At 39.6% G+C, this 14,016-nt stretch overlaps 1 protein-coding gene across 5 annotated transcripts in view; it reads left to right on the forward strand.

The window, feature by feature from the left end:
- The window catches only part of abl2 (c-abl oncogene 2, non-receptor tyrosine kinase), a 68,342-nt gene extending 54,326 nt beyond the window's left edge, over window positions 1-14,016 (forward strand). For 4 of the 5 annotated variants that reach the window (XM_005166889.6, XM_005166890.6, XM_017357363.4 and 1 more), the window contains exons 4-11: window positions 1,112-1,384; window positions 1,504-1,588; window positions 3,629-3,806; window positions 4,127-4,311; window positions 4,427-4,579; window positions 4,686-4,775; window positions 6,084-6,245; window positions 9,657-14,016. In XM_005166889.6, the coding sequence (XP_005166946.1) occupies window positions 1,112-1,384; window positions 1,504-1,588; window positions 3,629-3,806; window positions 4,127-4,311; window positions 4,427-4,579; window positions 4,686-4,775; window positions 6,084-6,245; window positions 9,657-11,377 (2,847 nt within the window). In that variant the 3' untranslated portion in view covers window positions 11,378-14,016. The remainder of the gene's footprint in view (window positions 1-1,111; window positions 1,385-1,503; window positions 1,589-3,628; window positions 3,807-4,126; window positions 4,312-4,426; window positions 4,580-4,685; window positions 4,776-6,083; window positions 6,246-9,656) is intronic. The other variant, NM_001122705.1, reaches the window with a different exon arrangement.

Here is a 14,016-nt window from a genome sequence, read left to right on the forward strand (position 1 = left end):
ATGCGCGAGGTCCCGAACAGATCTTGGACAAGCCCATAATTGTTAAGACCTAAACCAGTCACCACAAATAAGAAGATGAGCGCATTTGCGGTACAAAATTTTTTTTTCTTTTTTCATTAATCATATTTTTAGCTCTACTCAGGTCCAAGACCGACTCAAGACGGAAGATAGGCGATGACTAGACTCTGACTGCAGCCTTCACTATGTCTGAGACAGACACGCTACTTATAGCAGGGCAAATCAACCTTACACAGGTGTTTTTAATCCCAGCGCAATCAGCCGAACCTGTAACACAGACACACGCAGACGCACACAAACAGACACCCCAACAAAAAAATGACCACAAGGATTCCCTATTTGTAGGGAATGCACCAATCCCAATACTTAGATAGGATATCGGTTCGATAACGCATATTTTTGCTGGATTGGGTATCGGCCAGCGCTTCATCCTTCATCCATCAAACTGAGTTTATATTCTTCCGAGGGGGATACTTTCAGAGCTGTAAATAGTTTGTAAAGCCTGGCTCATTGTTGTCAAAGTAATTGATTAAATTAATAAAAGGAAAGTGATGGGTGCAATATGGATTGTCATTAACAGTAAAAGGAATATTTATTAAGTAAAACTGGCCTCATACAGTTTAGTTTAGTCTGCGTCAAACCTGCAGGAAAATATCAGGCTTTGCTAAAAAGTCTGGTTATTTTACCAACGATTAGGGTCAATACTGGTAGCCCATTACAGATTTCAAAGAAAATGTCATAACAAATGCTCAAATAATGTAGCCTAGTGAAACGCAAACATCATGTTTTTAGTTTGACTGTGTGTCTGTCATATACAGTAGGCCTTTGGTTCTGTTATTTTTATCAAAGAAGATATTATTTGACCAGAATTATTTCACCAAAATTATAAAAACTGTCTTATGCTTTAAAAAAAAAAAAGATCGAGATCTGATTGGTTCCAAAAAAAATAGTTTATATTTTAGTTCATATTTGTTTTTCTTACTATGTAAGTTTATGGTTCCATGTTTGGAACCTCTTGAGAAATAATAAATGGTGAGTAAATGTAATTTTGGGGGAAACTGTCCCTTTAAATTAAAAAGCTTTTCTGTTTCAGGTCTATGTGACAGCAGAGAGTCGTTTCAGCACGTTAGCTGAGCTGGTTCATCATCATTCCACAGTTGCGGATGGACTGGTAACCACTCTGCATTATCCTGCTCCCAAATGCAACAAGCCCACCGTCTACGGCGTCTCTCCCATCCACGACAAGTGGGAGATGGAGCGCACCGACATCACCATGAAGCACAAATTGGGTGGAGGACAGTACGGAGAGGTGTACGTTGGAGTTTGGAAAAAGTACAACCTCACTGTAGCTGTAAAAACACTAAAGGTCTGTTTTATGAGCACGTGCTGTATTTTTCCTTTGCAGAAGATTGTTGATGTGGTGTTGTTTGCCACCAAGTGGTTGTTCGTTATATTGCATTCATGTATTTCTGTTGTATTGGACAGGAGGACACCATGGAGGTTGAGGAGTTTCTTAAGGAGGCCTCAGTCATGAAGGAGGTCAAACATCCCAATCTAGTACAGTTACTGGGTGAGTAAACTATCATTAAAGGAAATAGTTCACCCAAAAATGAAAATAACACAATGATTTACCTCATCCTCAAGCCATGCCTGGTGTACACGACTTCTTTTCTGTCAGATGATCACAGTCTGAGTTGATTTAAATTTTTTAACAAATATAATTAAATAAATAACAATTTAATGATGAGACGTCCATCTTTCGGATAAGACGTTAAACCGAGATCCTTACTCTCTGTGGACATTTAAAAAAAATCCCAAGTTTGCCCACTGGCCTCTGTCTATCATGGCCTCCTAACCATCCTCATATCATAATTGGCTTCATCACTCTGTCTCCTCTCCACCAATCAGCTGGTGTGTGGTGTGTGGGGTCTGGTGCAATATGGCTGCCGTCACTTCATTCAGGTGGATGCTGCACACTGGTGGTGATTAAGGAGATTCCCTTCAATGTGGAAAGGCTTTGAGTGTCCAGAAAAGTGCTATGGGAATGATAGGAATTATTATTATTATAATTAATTTAAAAATAATAATAATTAAATTAAATAAGACTGAACATTCTGGCTCTTCCATTCTGTTTAATAGTGTTTATTGAAGCTTCCAAAATCCCATATCCCATAAAACTAACCCATACACCTCCATGAGGTTACCTCATGTCTTATAAAGCAGATTTGTGTGTTATTGAAATAAAAATTTTCCTAATTTTTGAATTATAAATCCAAACCACTGACATCTGGCGGCTGCCAAATGTGCTTTGTCAACAACTTCCTTCGACTCAAAGTGTGATGAGCGATGTAAGATGCTATCATAGCAGAAACTCTTGGAATATAGACGTCTCATGGGAACCACTTACTCTACACAATTTGTTTTGCACAGAATATGATGACAAACAAGAAATCGAGTGTGCTTAGTGTTGCTGTATAACGTTATATGTTGAGATGCATCTTTTCTCTGAGCTTTCGCTATAAATGCATCTTGCATATGAATGTCATATATATAAAAATAGTCCATGATGAAGTCAGTGTTTTTGGTTTATAATTTTAAATTAATGAAAAATAATACATATTTTTGTTCAAATAACTGTTACATGTTTAAGTTGTTTAGTTGGATGAGATGTAGCATTCAGTGAGTCTCTAATGGTGCTGGGTGAAAATGAGAAAACACAACAGATGGATAAGTGAAACACAAATTAACAATTTATTAAACAGAGCATATCAACAATAAATATTGAAATTTAGAATGTAATTTCAAGTAACTAAATTAAATGAACAACAGGAGTGTTGCCCAAACAACGAAATAAATATAACAAAATGATCTAACTAAACCCCAACCCACTAAACTAACTAACCAAAGAAAAATGCAGAAACATTTGTTCAACTTCCCAATAATAAATACTAAATTGAGCTGCACAAACTTATCTAAAAAATATTGCACTTAAACGTGAGACAAACTACACAACAACAGCAACAAAATAATACAAACACACATAAACAGGCTGGCCGACACAAGTGAGGAGTTTGGTGGCAAGACGTGCACCGACTGCGTCATAATGGTGATTGACAGCCTTCTTAACCAATGGTCGCATACCTAGTACAGGAATAAGTACACAACGAAAGAGGGAAGAGAACGCAAAACAGAAAACAAACACAAAATAGATGTGAAACGTAACATAACACAGAGATTTGCTTCATAACCAGTTGGCCGCATATGGGATAGTTTCGAAAAAATGGCAACTACCCAACACTATTATGCAGAATGGAAGAGCCAGAATGTTTCATCTTAAAGAAGAAAGTCGTATATCCAGTGGATGGCTTGAGAGACAAAATTATTGAAAAATATTACAATTTTTGGGTGAACAACTGAGATTTTACCATTACCACTTAACACTATTATTAGCATTGTTGTTAGTTCCCCCTTTTATTTTTTGAAAAAGCATTGAATGATTAGTTGGTATCTCAAACTTTTGGATAAGCCCATACTTCTGCTACAGAAGACAATTAATAAGTTATGTAATTAGATTTGTTCCTAATAGGTTGTTTCTGATGCCTCCTTTCAGGTGTGTGTACTTTGGAGCCTCCCTTCTACATTGTGACCGAGTACATGCCCCATGGGAACCTGCTGGATTACCTGCGTGAGTGTGAAAGGGACCAGGTGAATGCTGTGGTGCTGCTCTACATGGCCACTCAGATCTCCTCCGCCATGGAGTATCTGGAGAAGAAGAACTTCATCCATAGGTGAGCCCAGCTGAAAGCTTTTGCAGCACGCACTGTTATTCTTTAGGTGAATAAGTAATCCGTGAAAGGTAATCTACTAAAAACAAGGTGTTTTAGTAATCTTCAATCAAAATGTGACCTTTTGCATCGGCATTTGGAGTGGCGGTGCTTCTCTGTTGACGTCAGTTTGACGGCTTCTGACACAATGTTCTTAACCACGCTCCTCTTACTGTTAATTTGCTATGAGGGAATTAAAGCCGTACATAAACATATTGAAACTAAAGTCTCAGTAACTTCCGGTTCATGCTGACTTTAATTTTCATTCTTCATCTCATTCTCAGGGACCTGGCAGCTCGTAATTGTCTAGTAGGAGAGAATCACGTGGTGAAGGTGGCTGATTTCGGACTGAGCCGTCTGATGACGGGTGACACCTACACAGCTCATGCGGGAGCCAAATTCCCCATCAAATGGACCGCACCAGAGAGTCTGGCCTACAACACCTTCTCCATCAAATCAGATGTGTGGGGTTAGTTTCTTATTTCTTTTTTTTTTAAGATGATGATTGCAGTTAGACGTTTGTTTTTAATTTCTAAAACATCCTCTGTTGTGAATGGCTCACTTATTTTTCTCAATTTCCCCAGCATTTGGAGTTTTGCTTTGGGAGATTGCGACGTACGGCATGTCTCCATATCCAGGAATTGACCTGTCTCAGGTATATGATCTGCTGGAGAAGGGCTACCGCATGGAGCAGCCCGAAGGCTGTCCTCCTAAAGTCTACGAGCTCATGAGAGCCTGTGAGTATCACGAAAACCTTCAAATAGATTGTTCCTCAGTTATGTTCATGCATACTACTCTAGTTTTGAGGTATTAGGTAAGCATGTTTGGTTTGTGTATTGGCAGGCTGGCAGTGGAGTCCACTGGATAGACCCTCATTTGCTGAGATTCATCAGGCCTTTGAAACCATGTTTCATGACTCAAGCATTTCAGAAGGTATCTTCTGTTTTGAATGGCATATGCATTTAATAATCACAGAAAAAACTCGACAGTAAGACTTTAAATATTAACAAAGAATATATAACAACAAATGCAAAACAATCACATTTCCTGTGCAACTATTTACCTTCAGTTGAGTCCAAAACTTTTTTTTTTCTGTTGAACACACAGAAGATATGTATATGTTTTATCTGTTTATTAACCTATATTGTACAGAAAAATAAAAACAAATACTTGCCCCAACTCTTCCCCATACACAAAAAGTTATCACAGTTACACCTAAAAATAAACAAATACTTTTTTAGGCCATGATGCTCTGCCATGGAGCTTTTTTAGGCCACAAGGCCATGCTGCTCTGGGGGAAAAAGGTGGTTTGCCATCCCCAGGTGGAGGAGTTCAAGTATCTTGGGATTTTGTTCCCGAATGAGGGAAGGATGGAACGGGAGATTGACAGTGGTATTGGTGCAGCGGCAGCAGTAATGCGGTTGATGTACTGCTCCGTAGTGGTGAAGAAGGAGCTGAGCCAAAAGGCAAAGTTCTCGAATCTTTCATACTCTCACCTATGGTCATGGTCTTCGAGTCATCACCGAAAGGGCAAGATCTTGGATACCCGAATTGGATTTCCTTCACAGGGCGCACCGTTATAGATGAGGAGCTCTGTCACTCGGGAGAAGCTCGGAGTAGACCTGCTGCTCCTCCACATCGAGAGAAGTCAGCTGAGGTGGCTTGGGCATCTGTTTCGGATGCCTCCTGGACATCTACCTAGGGAGGTGTTCCAGGTATGTCCCACCGGGAGGAGACCTTGGGAAAGACCCAAGACATGCTGGAGGTGCTATGTTTCTCAGCTGGCCTGGGAACGCCTCGGTAACCCCCAGAGGAGCTGGAGGAACTGTCTGGGGAAAGGGAAGTCTGTTGTTCTCTCCTGAGACTGCTGCCCCTGTGACCCGGCCCTGGAAAACTGGAAGAAAATGAAATGAAATTAAATAATTAAATATTAATAAGTTATGTTATATACATTAAACAAAAAATATGAACATACAATCCACAGATACTTATACGACACACTCTGTAGAAGAGGTACTCGCATACTCTTAAATGGTTGCATGCCTCTGAAAGAAGATATTCTGATGTATGTTGTAAACTGGTGTCTTGATTTTCAAAATTGTTAAAAAAAATTCTTTTGTGTTCAACAGAAGAAAAAAACTTTTTTGAAATGTTTTGAAACAAGTGGAGGATTCAAGTGAACATTTAACGAAGATTTGACTAATACTATTTTGATATTAACATGCCCCTTCTCTCTGACAGAGGTAGCTGAAGAGCTGTGTAAAACTGCGTCTGGTGGGCAGAGTGGAGTTGCCCACACCTTCGGCCCTGATATGCCACTCTTGCCCTCAAAGTCTCGTGGGCAGAAGAAACACTCAGAGAACAAAGAGAATATGGAGGAGGCAGGACCCCACGGCCCTGCAGGTATACAGGCTCAACTCCGGCTCAGTCGGCTCAGAAAGAAGCTCAAGAGAATGGGAGTGGTGTTCCTTATTGATTAACACAACTACCCAGTATATAACCTCTTTAAATATATTTAATGTGGATTGGGTTAAGAAAGTTATGTGTTGTATTTATATCATTGTCTTTATTCACGTGTATCAATATGAGAAGACTCGCATGTTTATAAACAGTCAACAGTTTTTACTCATGGTTTGTTTTTCTTGCTGTAAATGCATCTGATTTAATTCTGGTTTGACCCAATTTGCTGCATGTTACTAAACCCCAAGTATGCACAAGCACCTCACCCACTGCATGTTCATCTATATTATGACTCAAATCTGTTTAACCCAATGGCCTGTTTCCACTGATTGGTACAGTATGGTACAAGTCGGCAGGGGTCACCTTTATGAGGCTTGCGTTTCCATGGCCAAAAGGGTACCACTGGTACTTTTGGTGGGCATAGTGTACAACAAAGTTTCAGTCAACGAGAAAATGTTCCTCGCTCGAGGAAATGTCAAAGTAAAGCTGTAGAGGTCGTTCATATATCATATGAGAAGCACTTCTCACAAATCAGAGGCTTTATGCACAAAAATACTTCTGTATAAATGTACATGACTAACCTTTCTATGAACAGGAATTGACTATAACTGCAGATCCATGATTAAATAGCCTACTGTAATGTCTGCAAGTTTAAATTACAATTAACGTTATAAATGCAACATATTCTGTATGAACACATACAGCCCCTTACAGTCTCAGAACTGTTACCAAATGAAGAAAAACTACACACAGCAAACATTTAGTTTTTATCTGGCTTCAAAAGCAACACGCAGCATATTGACCTTTTTCTAAAATGCGGAAGTGCGCCTGTTTTCGTGATTGTCTTAGAACTTCCGTTTCAGTCGCCTATGGGAGAAATGACAAGAAATAATAAACGGCAAAAAACGGTCAAACTATTTGCTCTACAAACAAATGTTTGCATGACTATACAGACCAAGTAGAATAATATAACAAGGAAATATCAGTTTGCAACATCAAACAGCGAAACGAGCAGTTTTTAATGTCTAAAAATGAATGAAAGTGAATGAGACCGGAAGTCTCGTGCCAAAAAGATTCAAATGGCAGCGCCCGCTCTTCTGCGGAGAATAAGGTCAATAGCCCAGTCAGGCAAACCCCTCATCTGTGTCTTTATTCTTCACCAGCACATGTAACCTCTTGTTAGAGAGTAATTCCATCATTTAGAGTTCATAATAGTCCAAAAGGTGGTAATAATGGTGAAATATGGCAGTTTGTTCAACTTTTAATTCGCTGAAAGAATCATTTGCTTCTCCTTTCTTTTTTGTTTTTCGGGTTTGTCCGTTTCTGAAACTGTATTATCACCAGCTTAAGAAATTTGTTATTTCAATCATAAATGCGGCAAGTGCAAGCAAGAAAGCGAAACCTCTCATACTTTTAGACGGCCTCGTAAAACAAAAGCAGCAAAAGTGGCTGTTCATTAAGATGACGACAAGATTTTTTTGAGCTCGGGTTGGCCATGGCACGTTAATATATATATATATATATATATATATATATATATATGTATATGTATATATATATGTATATGTATATATATAAAATTTATTATTACAGTGTAATTATTACAGTGTAATGTAAATGACGGTTTCTTTGTTTTCATTCTCCTGGCTTGTTGCAGGAGCGAGTGACTTATCTCTGTAAACCAATAGCGTCCAGTTGTTTGTCTGGCTTCCCCTTTTGGTAGCCTTTTGTTGTGCTAGGTACCCTTTCGAAAGGGTACGCAAAAATGATAGGGTACGGTTCACTTTAAGGTACCTTTTGACAGTGGAAACCACTATAAAAGCATAAAGAACTGAACTGTACCGTACCACTCAGTGGAAATGGGCCATTACTCAAAATAAAAGAAGTTTTGATGTATTGAATTGAATATTGTGCAATATTTTTATTTTTTTTCTACGTAAAAATATTTCTGCTTTATTTATTGAAATTGCATAATGTTTATGCAAAATAAACATTTTATTTTGGGAATGTTAATATGTATATTGGTCTAAATAATCTTTCTGTCGTGTTATCAAACCTTTTAAAGCATGCAAAAATACCCTTTTGTATGGCTGTATCTTAAACCTTGGACGAACTTACTTTTCCCCTTCATATCAATTGATACACTTTTTATTGCAAATACCTACACACCTGTTTGCTACAGGACATATAAAACATACATAAAACACAAATCTTGGCTCACTCATAAAAGGTTTTACCCTATGAATTAGAGAGCCAGCCCTGGCCCAATATCATGTCCTCTTATGTTTGAATTATGAGCAAAAAAAGAATACATAGAAACATTACACGGTTTCTTGTATGAAGGGATATGGCAGGCTAGTTCATAAATTTTACAGTGAGGGTCAGCAGTAGAGTGCTAGAACAGGTGATTTCAAATATAACACTATAGCCTTCATTTACACTTCAGGTGTCAAACCCAGTTCCTGGATCGCCACTGCTCTGCACAGTTTAGCTTTAACCCTGGTAAAACACAACTGATCAAACTAATTGAGTTCTTCAGTCTTGTTTGAAAACCTCCAGGTAAGTGTATTGAAGCAGGGTTGGAACTAAATTGTGCAGGGCTGCAGTGTTCCAGGAACTAAGTTTGACACCCCTGTTTTACACCAGGACGCCAAGACAACTGTAAAAAAAATAAAGGTATCAATGTATTTTGATGGTACTTTTTGAACATTTTGTTGACTTTTTGTTAATATCTGCTGATTCTGCTCCACCAAATAAGCATTCAACTGACTATAAGAAACTTTGCAAGTACTTGTCAACTTACATTAACCCTTACCCTAACCCTAACCTTGCAGTCTAATAATACTTAAATGAGAATTAGTTTGTATGTAGTTGCAAAGTAACTTACAATCAACAAAATGCATTAAACCTATGGTCTTAAACTCAGTTCCTGGAGGGTCTTAGCTCTGCACAGTTTAGCTCCAACTACTCCAACTCACATCTGATTAATAGGGTCTAATAGTCTTGAACACTTTGATTAGTTGGATCAGCTGTGTTTGATTAGGGTTGGAGCAAAACTGTGCAGAGCTGTGGCCCTCCAGGAATCCAGTTTGAGACCAATGCATTAATGGTACCATCAAAATAAAGGGATACCAAAATAAATATTAACTTCATAGTCCAGCATACCACACTCTGACAAGACATGAAATTTGTGCACTCAAGGATGTAAGCAAATGTTGTGTAGTGAGCACATACAACAAGAACTTTAAATAAGAATGCACATAAATGATTAGTTTGTTTGTTTACATTACATAATACATATTTCAACTACTGCCTCTTAATTGCCTTTGGTTTTTGTTGTCTCATTGTGTTTAGGTCTTGCAACATCCCTTTTTGTTGGTGATGGCCGCTCTAGCAGCTCTCCAGCCTTGCCTCGTAAACAGCGGGATAAGTCTCCCTCTAGCCTGCTGGAGGACTGCCAGGACACCACCTTCACCCGTGATCGGAAGGCTGGCTTCTTCAGTTCATTCATGAAGAAGAAGTCCATGTCCTCCTCTTCTGCTACATCCTCACCTCAGCAGCAGCAGAACCTCCCAATGCCTCCCAAGAGGAGCAGCTCTTTCAGGGAGATGGAGACCCAGCCCCATAAAAAGTATGAGCCCACGGCTGGGTTTTCAGGTCCTCCTCCTCCTCTGCCTCAGACTGATGGATTGAGTTTCTCTCCATCTCACGGAGAGGGAAATCATGTGCAGTCCCGCTGTTGTGGGGCCACATTTGGGCAAAAGCCTTCAAGTTCAAACTCTGGAGCAACTTCTGGTCAAGTGGGAAGCAGCAGTAGCTGGGGAAGCCTAGCGGGCTTTTTCACCCCTCGCCTTATTAAAAAAACTCTAGGATTGCGGACTGGTAAGTCTTCTGGAATAGACGAAGTGAGTGGAGCCAAGCCATTCCCTCGCTCCAACTCAACATCCTCTATGTCTGCTGGGTTGCCAGATTTAGAACGCATGGCATTGACGTTACCAAGAAACCGTAGCAAACCTCCACTAGAACGCACATCTTCTACCACCTCACAACCGGAAAATGGGGCAACACGACCTTCAGATGCAATCCTGAGAAAGCTTGACGAAGGTACAGCTCAGATACGGGATCGTCCCAAAGCCAAACTCTTGCCACGAGGGGTCGCAGGTGGAGTTAGGGCACCAGGTGTAGGGGGAGAGGCAGAATCGGACTCAAACACAAGGGGGAAAGATGGGCAAGATGACAGGCAAGGCTGGTCATCTCCATCCAAAACCTCTACCCTTGGTTCTGTCAATCTGCATAACCACAAAGTTCCAGTGCTGATCTCCCCGACTTTAAAGCACAGCTCGGGTGATGCACACCTAGTCGGCGTGGACTCTCAGGGCAACCGCTTCAAACTACTGTCCGATAGTGGGGATCGTGACCGACCACGTCTGGTGAAGCCAAAATGTGCACCTCCCCCACCGCCCATGCTACGCTCCCTCCAACACGCCTACAGTGCCGATGCAGCTGACGAAGTGGTCAGTGGGAACATGGAGGTCAATGGAGATACCATCAAAAGGTCGGGAAGAGAAGTCAGGGGAGCACGTCCGTCAATACCACCACCACAAGTGCCTCCAGCCCCTGTAGTTCCCTCGAGTAACAACACCACCCAAACCAAGTTGGCTAATGGTGCTTCAAGTGGCGGACCAGGCCCTACTTCAGCTAAACCCACTCTTAGACGGACTCGGCAGCAGACAGAAAGGATCCCTCTTGAGAAGATCAGTAAGGAAGCTCTTCTGGAATGTGCTGAATGTTTGAGTAGTGCTCTTCAAGGTAACTCCGAGCTTTCGTCCAGCAGCCAGGTCCTGGATGTGGGACACCAACTTTTGGACTACTGCTCGGGGTATGTTGATTGCATCCCACAGACACGTAATAAGTTTGCCTTTCGAGAGGCTGTAGGGAAACTGGAGTTGAGTCTACAGGAGCTGCGCGCTTGCTCTACGGGTGGGGGAGTGGGACTTAGTGGACCTGGGACCAGCCCAGCTCTTGACAACTTGCACATGTGCATTAAAGAGATCAGTGATGTTGTTCAAAGGTAGCCACTGTGTTTACCTGTAGCTACACCTTCCAAAACTCCTCCTCCTCCTGTACCCCTTGAGACTTTCTTTTTTTTAACCTCCCAAAATCAATCTAGTTTTATTTAAATGTTGGGGGCAGAGAACATTCTCTAAGAAGTACCTCAGAAAAATACTACAAACACACTCGCTCTATCTCTTTATTGTTTACAGGTGACTTCCTCCTTGAAATTGCCAGTTGGGAACAGAGTTTTTTTTGTATATAAGCTTTTTGTCACAACCAAAATACAATTTTGTTTTTGACAAAATTTTCTTTTTAATCAATATTTGCAGTTTTATCTTGATATGAGAGAATCAGTTTTTACAAAAAGACTGGGGTTACACAGGTTTGGGTCAGCCAACTGCACCATAACTGGTCTACTTAATGGTCCATTTTGTTATGTTAAAGATTTCAATTCAATTTTTGGATATTCAGTGCACATTTAAACAAATTACATTGCATCAAAATGTCAGTGGAAACATACAAATGCCCACAATTAAGAAATCATTCATGGCTTTGTTATAATATTGCTAGTTTAAAAGAAACACTGTGGAATGCAGCAAACACAGCCAATCCAATGCACATCTCATTTTAGCCATTACATGTGCATCTCTCTACATCCCATACTGTCATTTTTAATTTGATCACATTTGTTGAACAATCCAGCTTTTGATATCCCTTGACAGTTTTATAGATCTTTTTGTAACTGGTCCTTATTTCGACATGGTCCATGTGTTATTGTTGCTCATAGTGGTTTGTGTGGCGTAGTTGAAATGGTGTTGGGTCTGTCACCACATGGATCCTATTTGGCCTTCTATATCCGTGGCCTTTCAATAATGCCCCCATCAGCCAGATGGCACAAAACTACATTCAGTCTCTCGAGTTCTCAAGAATTCTCAACTTTTATTGATTTGCTATGGGGGAATTATGATTTGTGGAAAGGAATTTATTTTGGGATGTGAATAGTGTGCCAACATTAGCAGCAACACTACATACACAAGTATTGCCAAGTCTTTTAACACAAACTGCAATTGCTTTAGCACATTGATTTGTAAATTTATTTTGATTTCACTTTATAATGTCGCCATTTGTAAACTTGAATTTTAAATTATTTTTATTCAAAGCACAGGCATTTTTATGATATTGTAGATATTATTTGATACCCACGAACAGGCTGTGGAAGGTCATGCTCACTTGTGTCCTTGTGGTGAGATTTTGGTGTCAGGGTCACCATCTCTGCATCTGCATTATGAATGTATTCATTTGTTAAAAACAGGAATGTTGTTTTGTGTGTGTGTGTGTGTTTGTGTGTGTGACTGCGTGTGTGTGATTGCGTTTAATTTTTCAGTCTTTTCTCAAATAGAAACAATTAAAAGAGAGATTTCTTCAGGACACAAATGGTTACACATTTTCTGAGTCTTCATAAAAATAATAGATTTCTATCAGAATTTGCATAAATGAGATTTTTGTGGGTACCCTGCAATGTCAATGTTGAAATGTAAAGAGAAAGATTTGTACCGATTACACTGGAGCACATTTTTAAACATAAATGTTTATTGCCTTGCCTTAATTCACTATCTAGGGTATGAAATATGGAATTAATAAAGGAAGAAATATTTTCCCCCTTCTCCATGACGGTTTCACTGCAGCAGGAAAAACATGCATCATGTTTGTTTGGAATTTTTTATTGCCACTCTGAATCATTTGCCAACGCTAACTCCTTTACCCTTTGTTTTTCTGCCATGGGCAATGTTTTCTGATATTACATGGTGCCTTTGTGAGATATTCAATGTCTGTGCACTGCAGAGTCATGTTAAAGTTCTGTTCATGTAAATGTGTTTTGCTCTCAAAAGTTCGATATTGATTTTAAGGTGGCAAATTGGAATTTTTCAAGCCTTTATCATCATTTAGACTGTCCTGGTCAGATATCTCGGGATTTGAGGTGTCCAGCTTGAAAAGGAAAAAGTGCAATGATCTGTCCTTTACTAAAGAAAAACAGTGCTTGAAGTCTGGTCTGATTTTACAGAAAGAGCTCATCATTTGGTCAGGAAAACCTCTCTTGTAATCACATTGGGAAGATTTTTGATTTAAGTTTGTCTTTGAAACACGTGCAGGTCATCTATTCCATTTATTATTATGTCTGGAAATATTTGGTGAGCAAGCTGAGGGGGAAGAGTTTTGTATGTCAGTTTTACATGATTGTCAGGGAGTATTTTGCCTTTTTAAATTCCTTTTTGTAGTGAAACAGCTATTTTTTTCTCCCATTCATTTTCACCTAACATCACAGTTTGTATTTTAATTAGGTCTTTTTAGCCATAATCAGAAGGTTTTGTTTTAAATGTTCTTCCATAAATTAATCAAATTAGCTATGTTTCCATCCAAAAATGCGCAAAACTGGATTATCGCATACAAGTTGTGCGAATAACGCAGCGTTTCTATCCAACAGATGAAAGCGATCAAAATCATCACTTCCTGATCTGATCTGGTGCCAAATATCAACAGTAAAAACCAGTGGTGGAAGAAGCTACGGGAATTGTTTTAGGTGTTACCTTTTCAAAAGGTACATGTTTGTACTTAAATGGTACATATTGGTACCTCAAAAGTATATATTAGTAACTAAAAA

The sequence above is a fragment of the Danio rerio genome, chromosome 8 (assembly GCF_049306965.1).
Source record: "Danio rerio strain Tuebingen ecotype United States chromosome 8, GRCz12tu, whole genome shotgun sequence".
NCBI classification, from domain to species: Eukaryota; Metazoa; Chordata; class Actinopteri; order Cypriniformes; family Danionidae; genus Danio; species Danio rerio.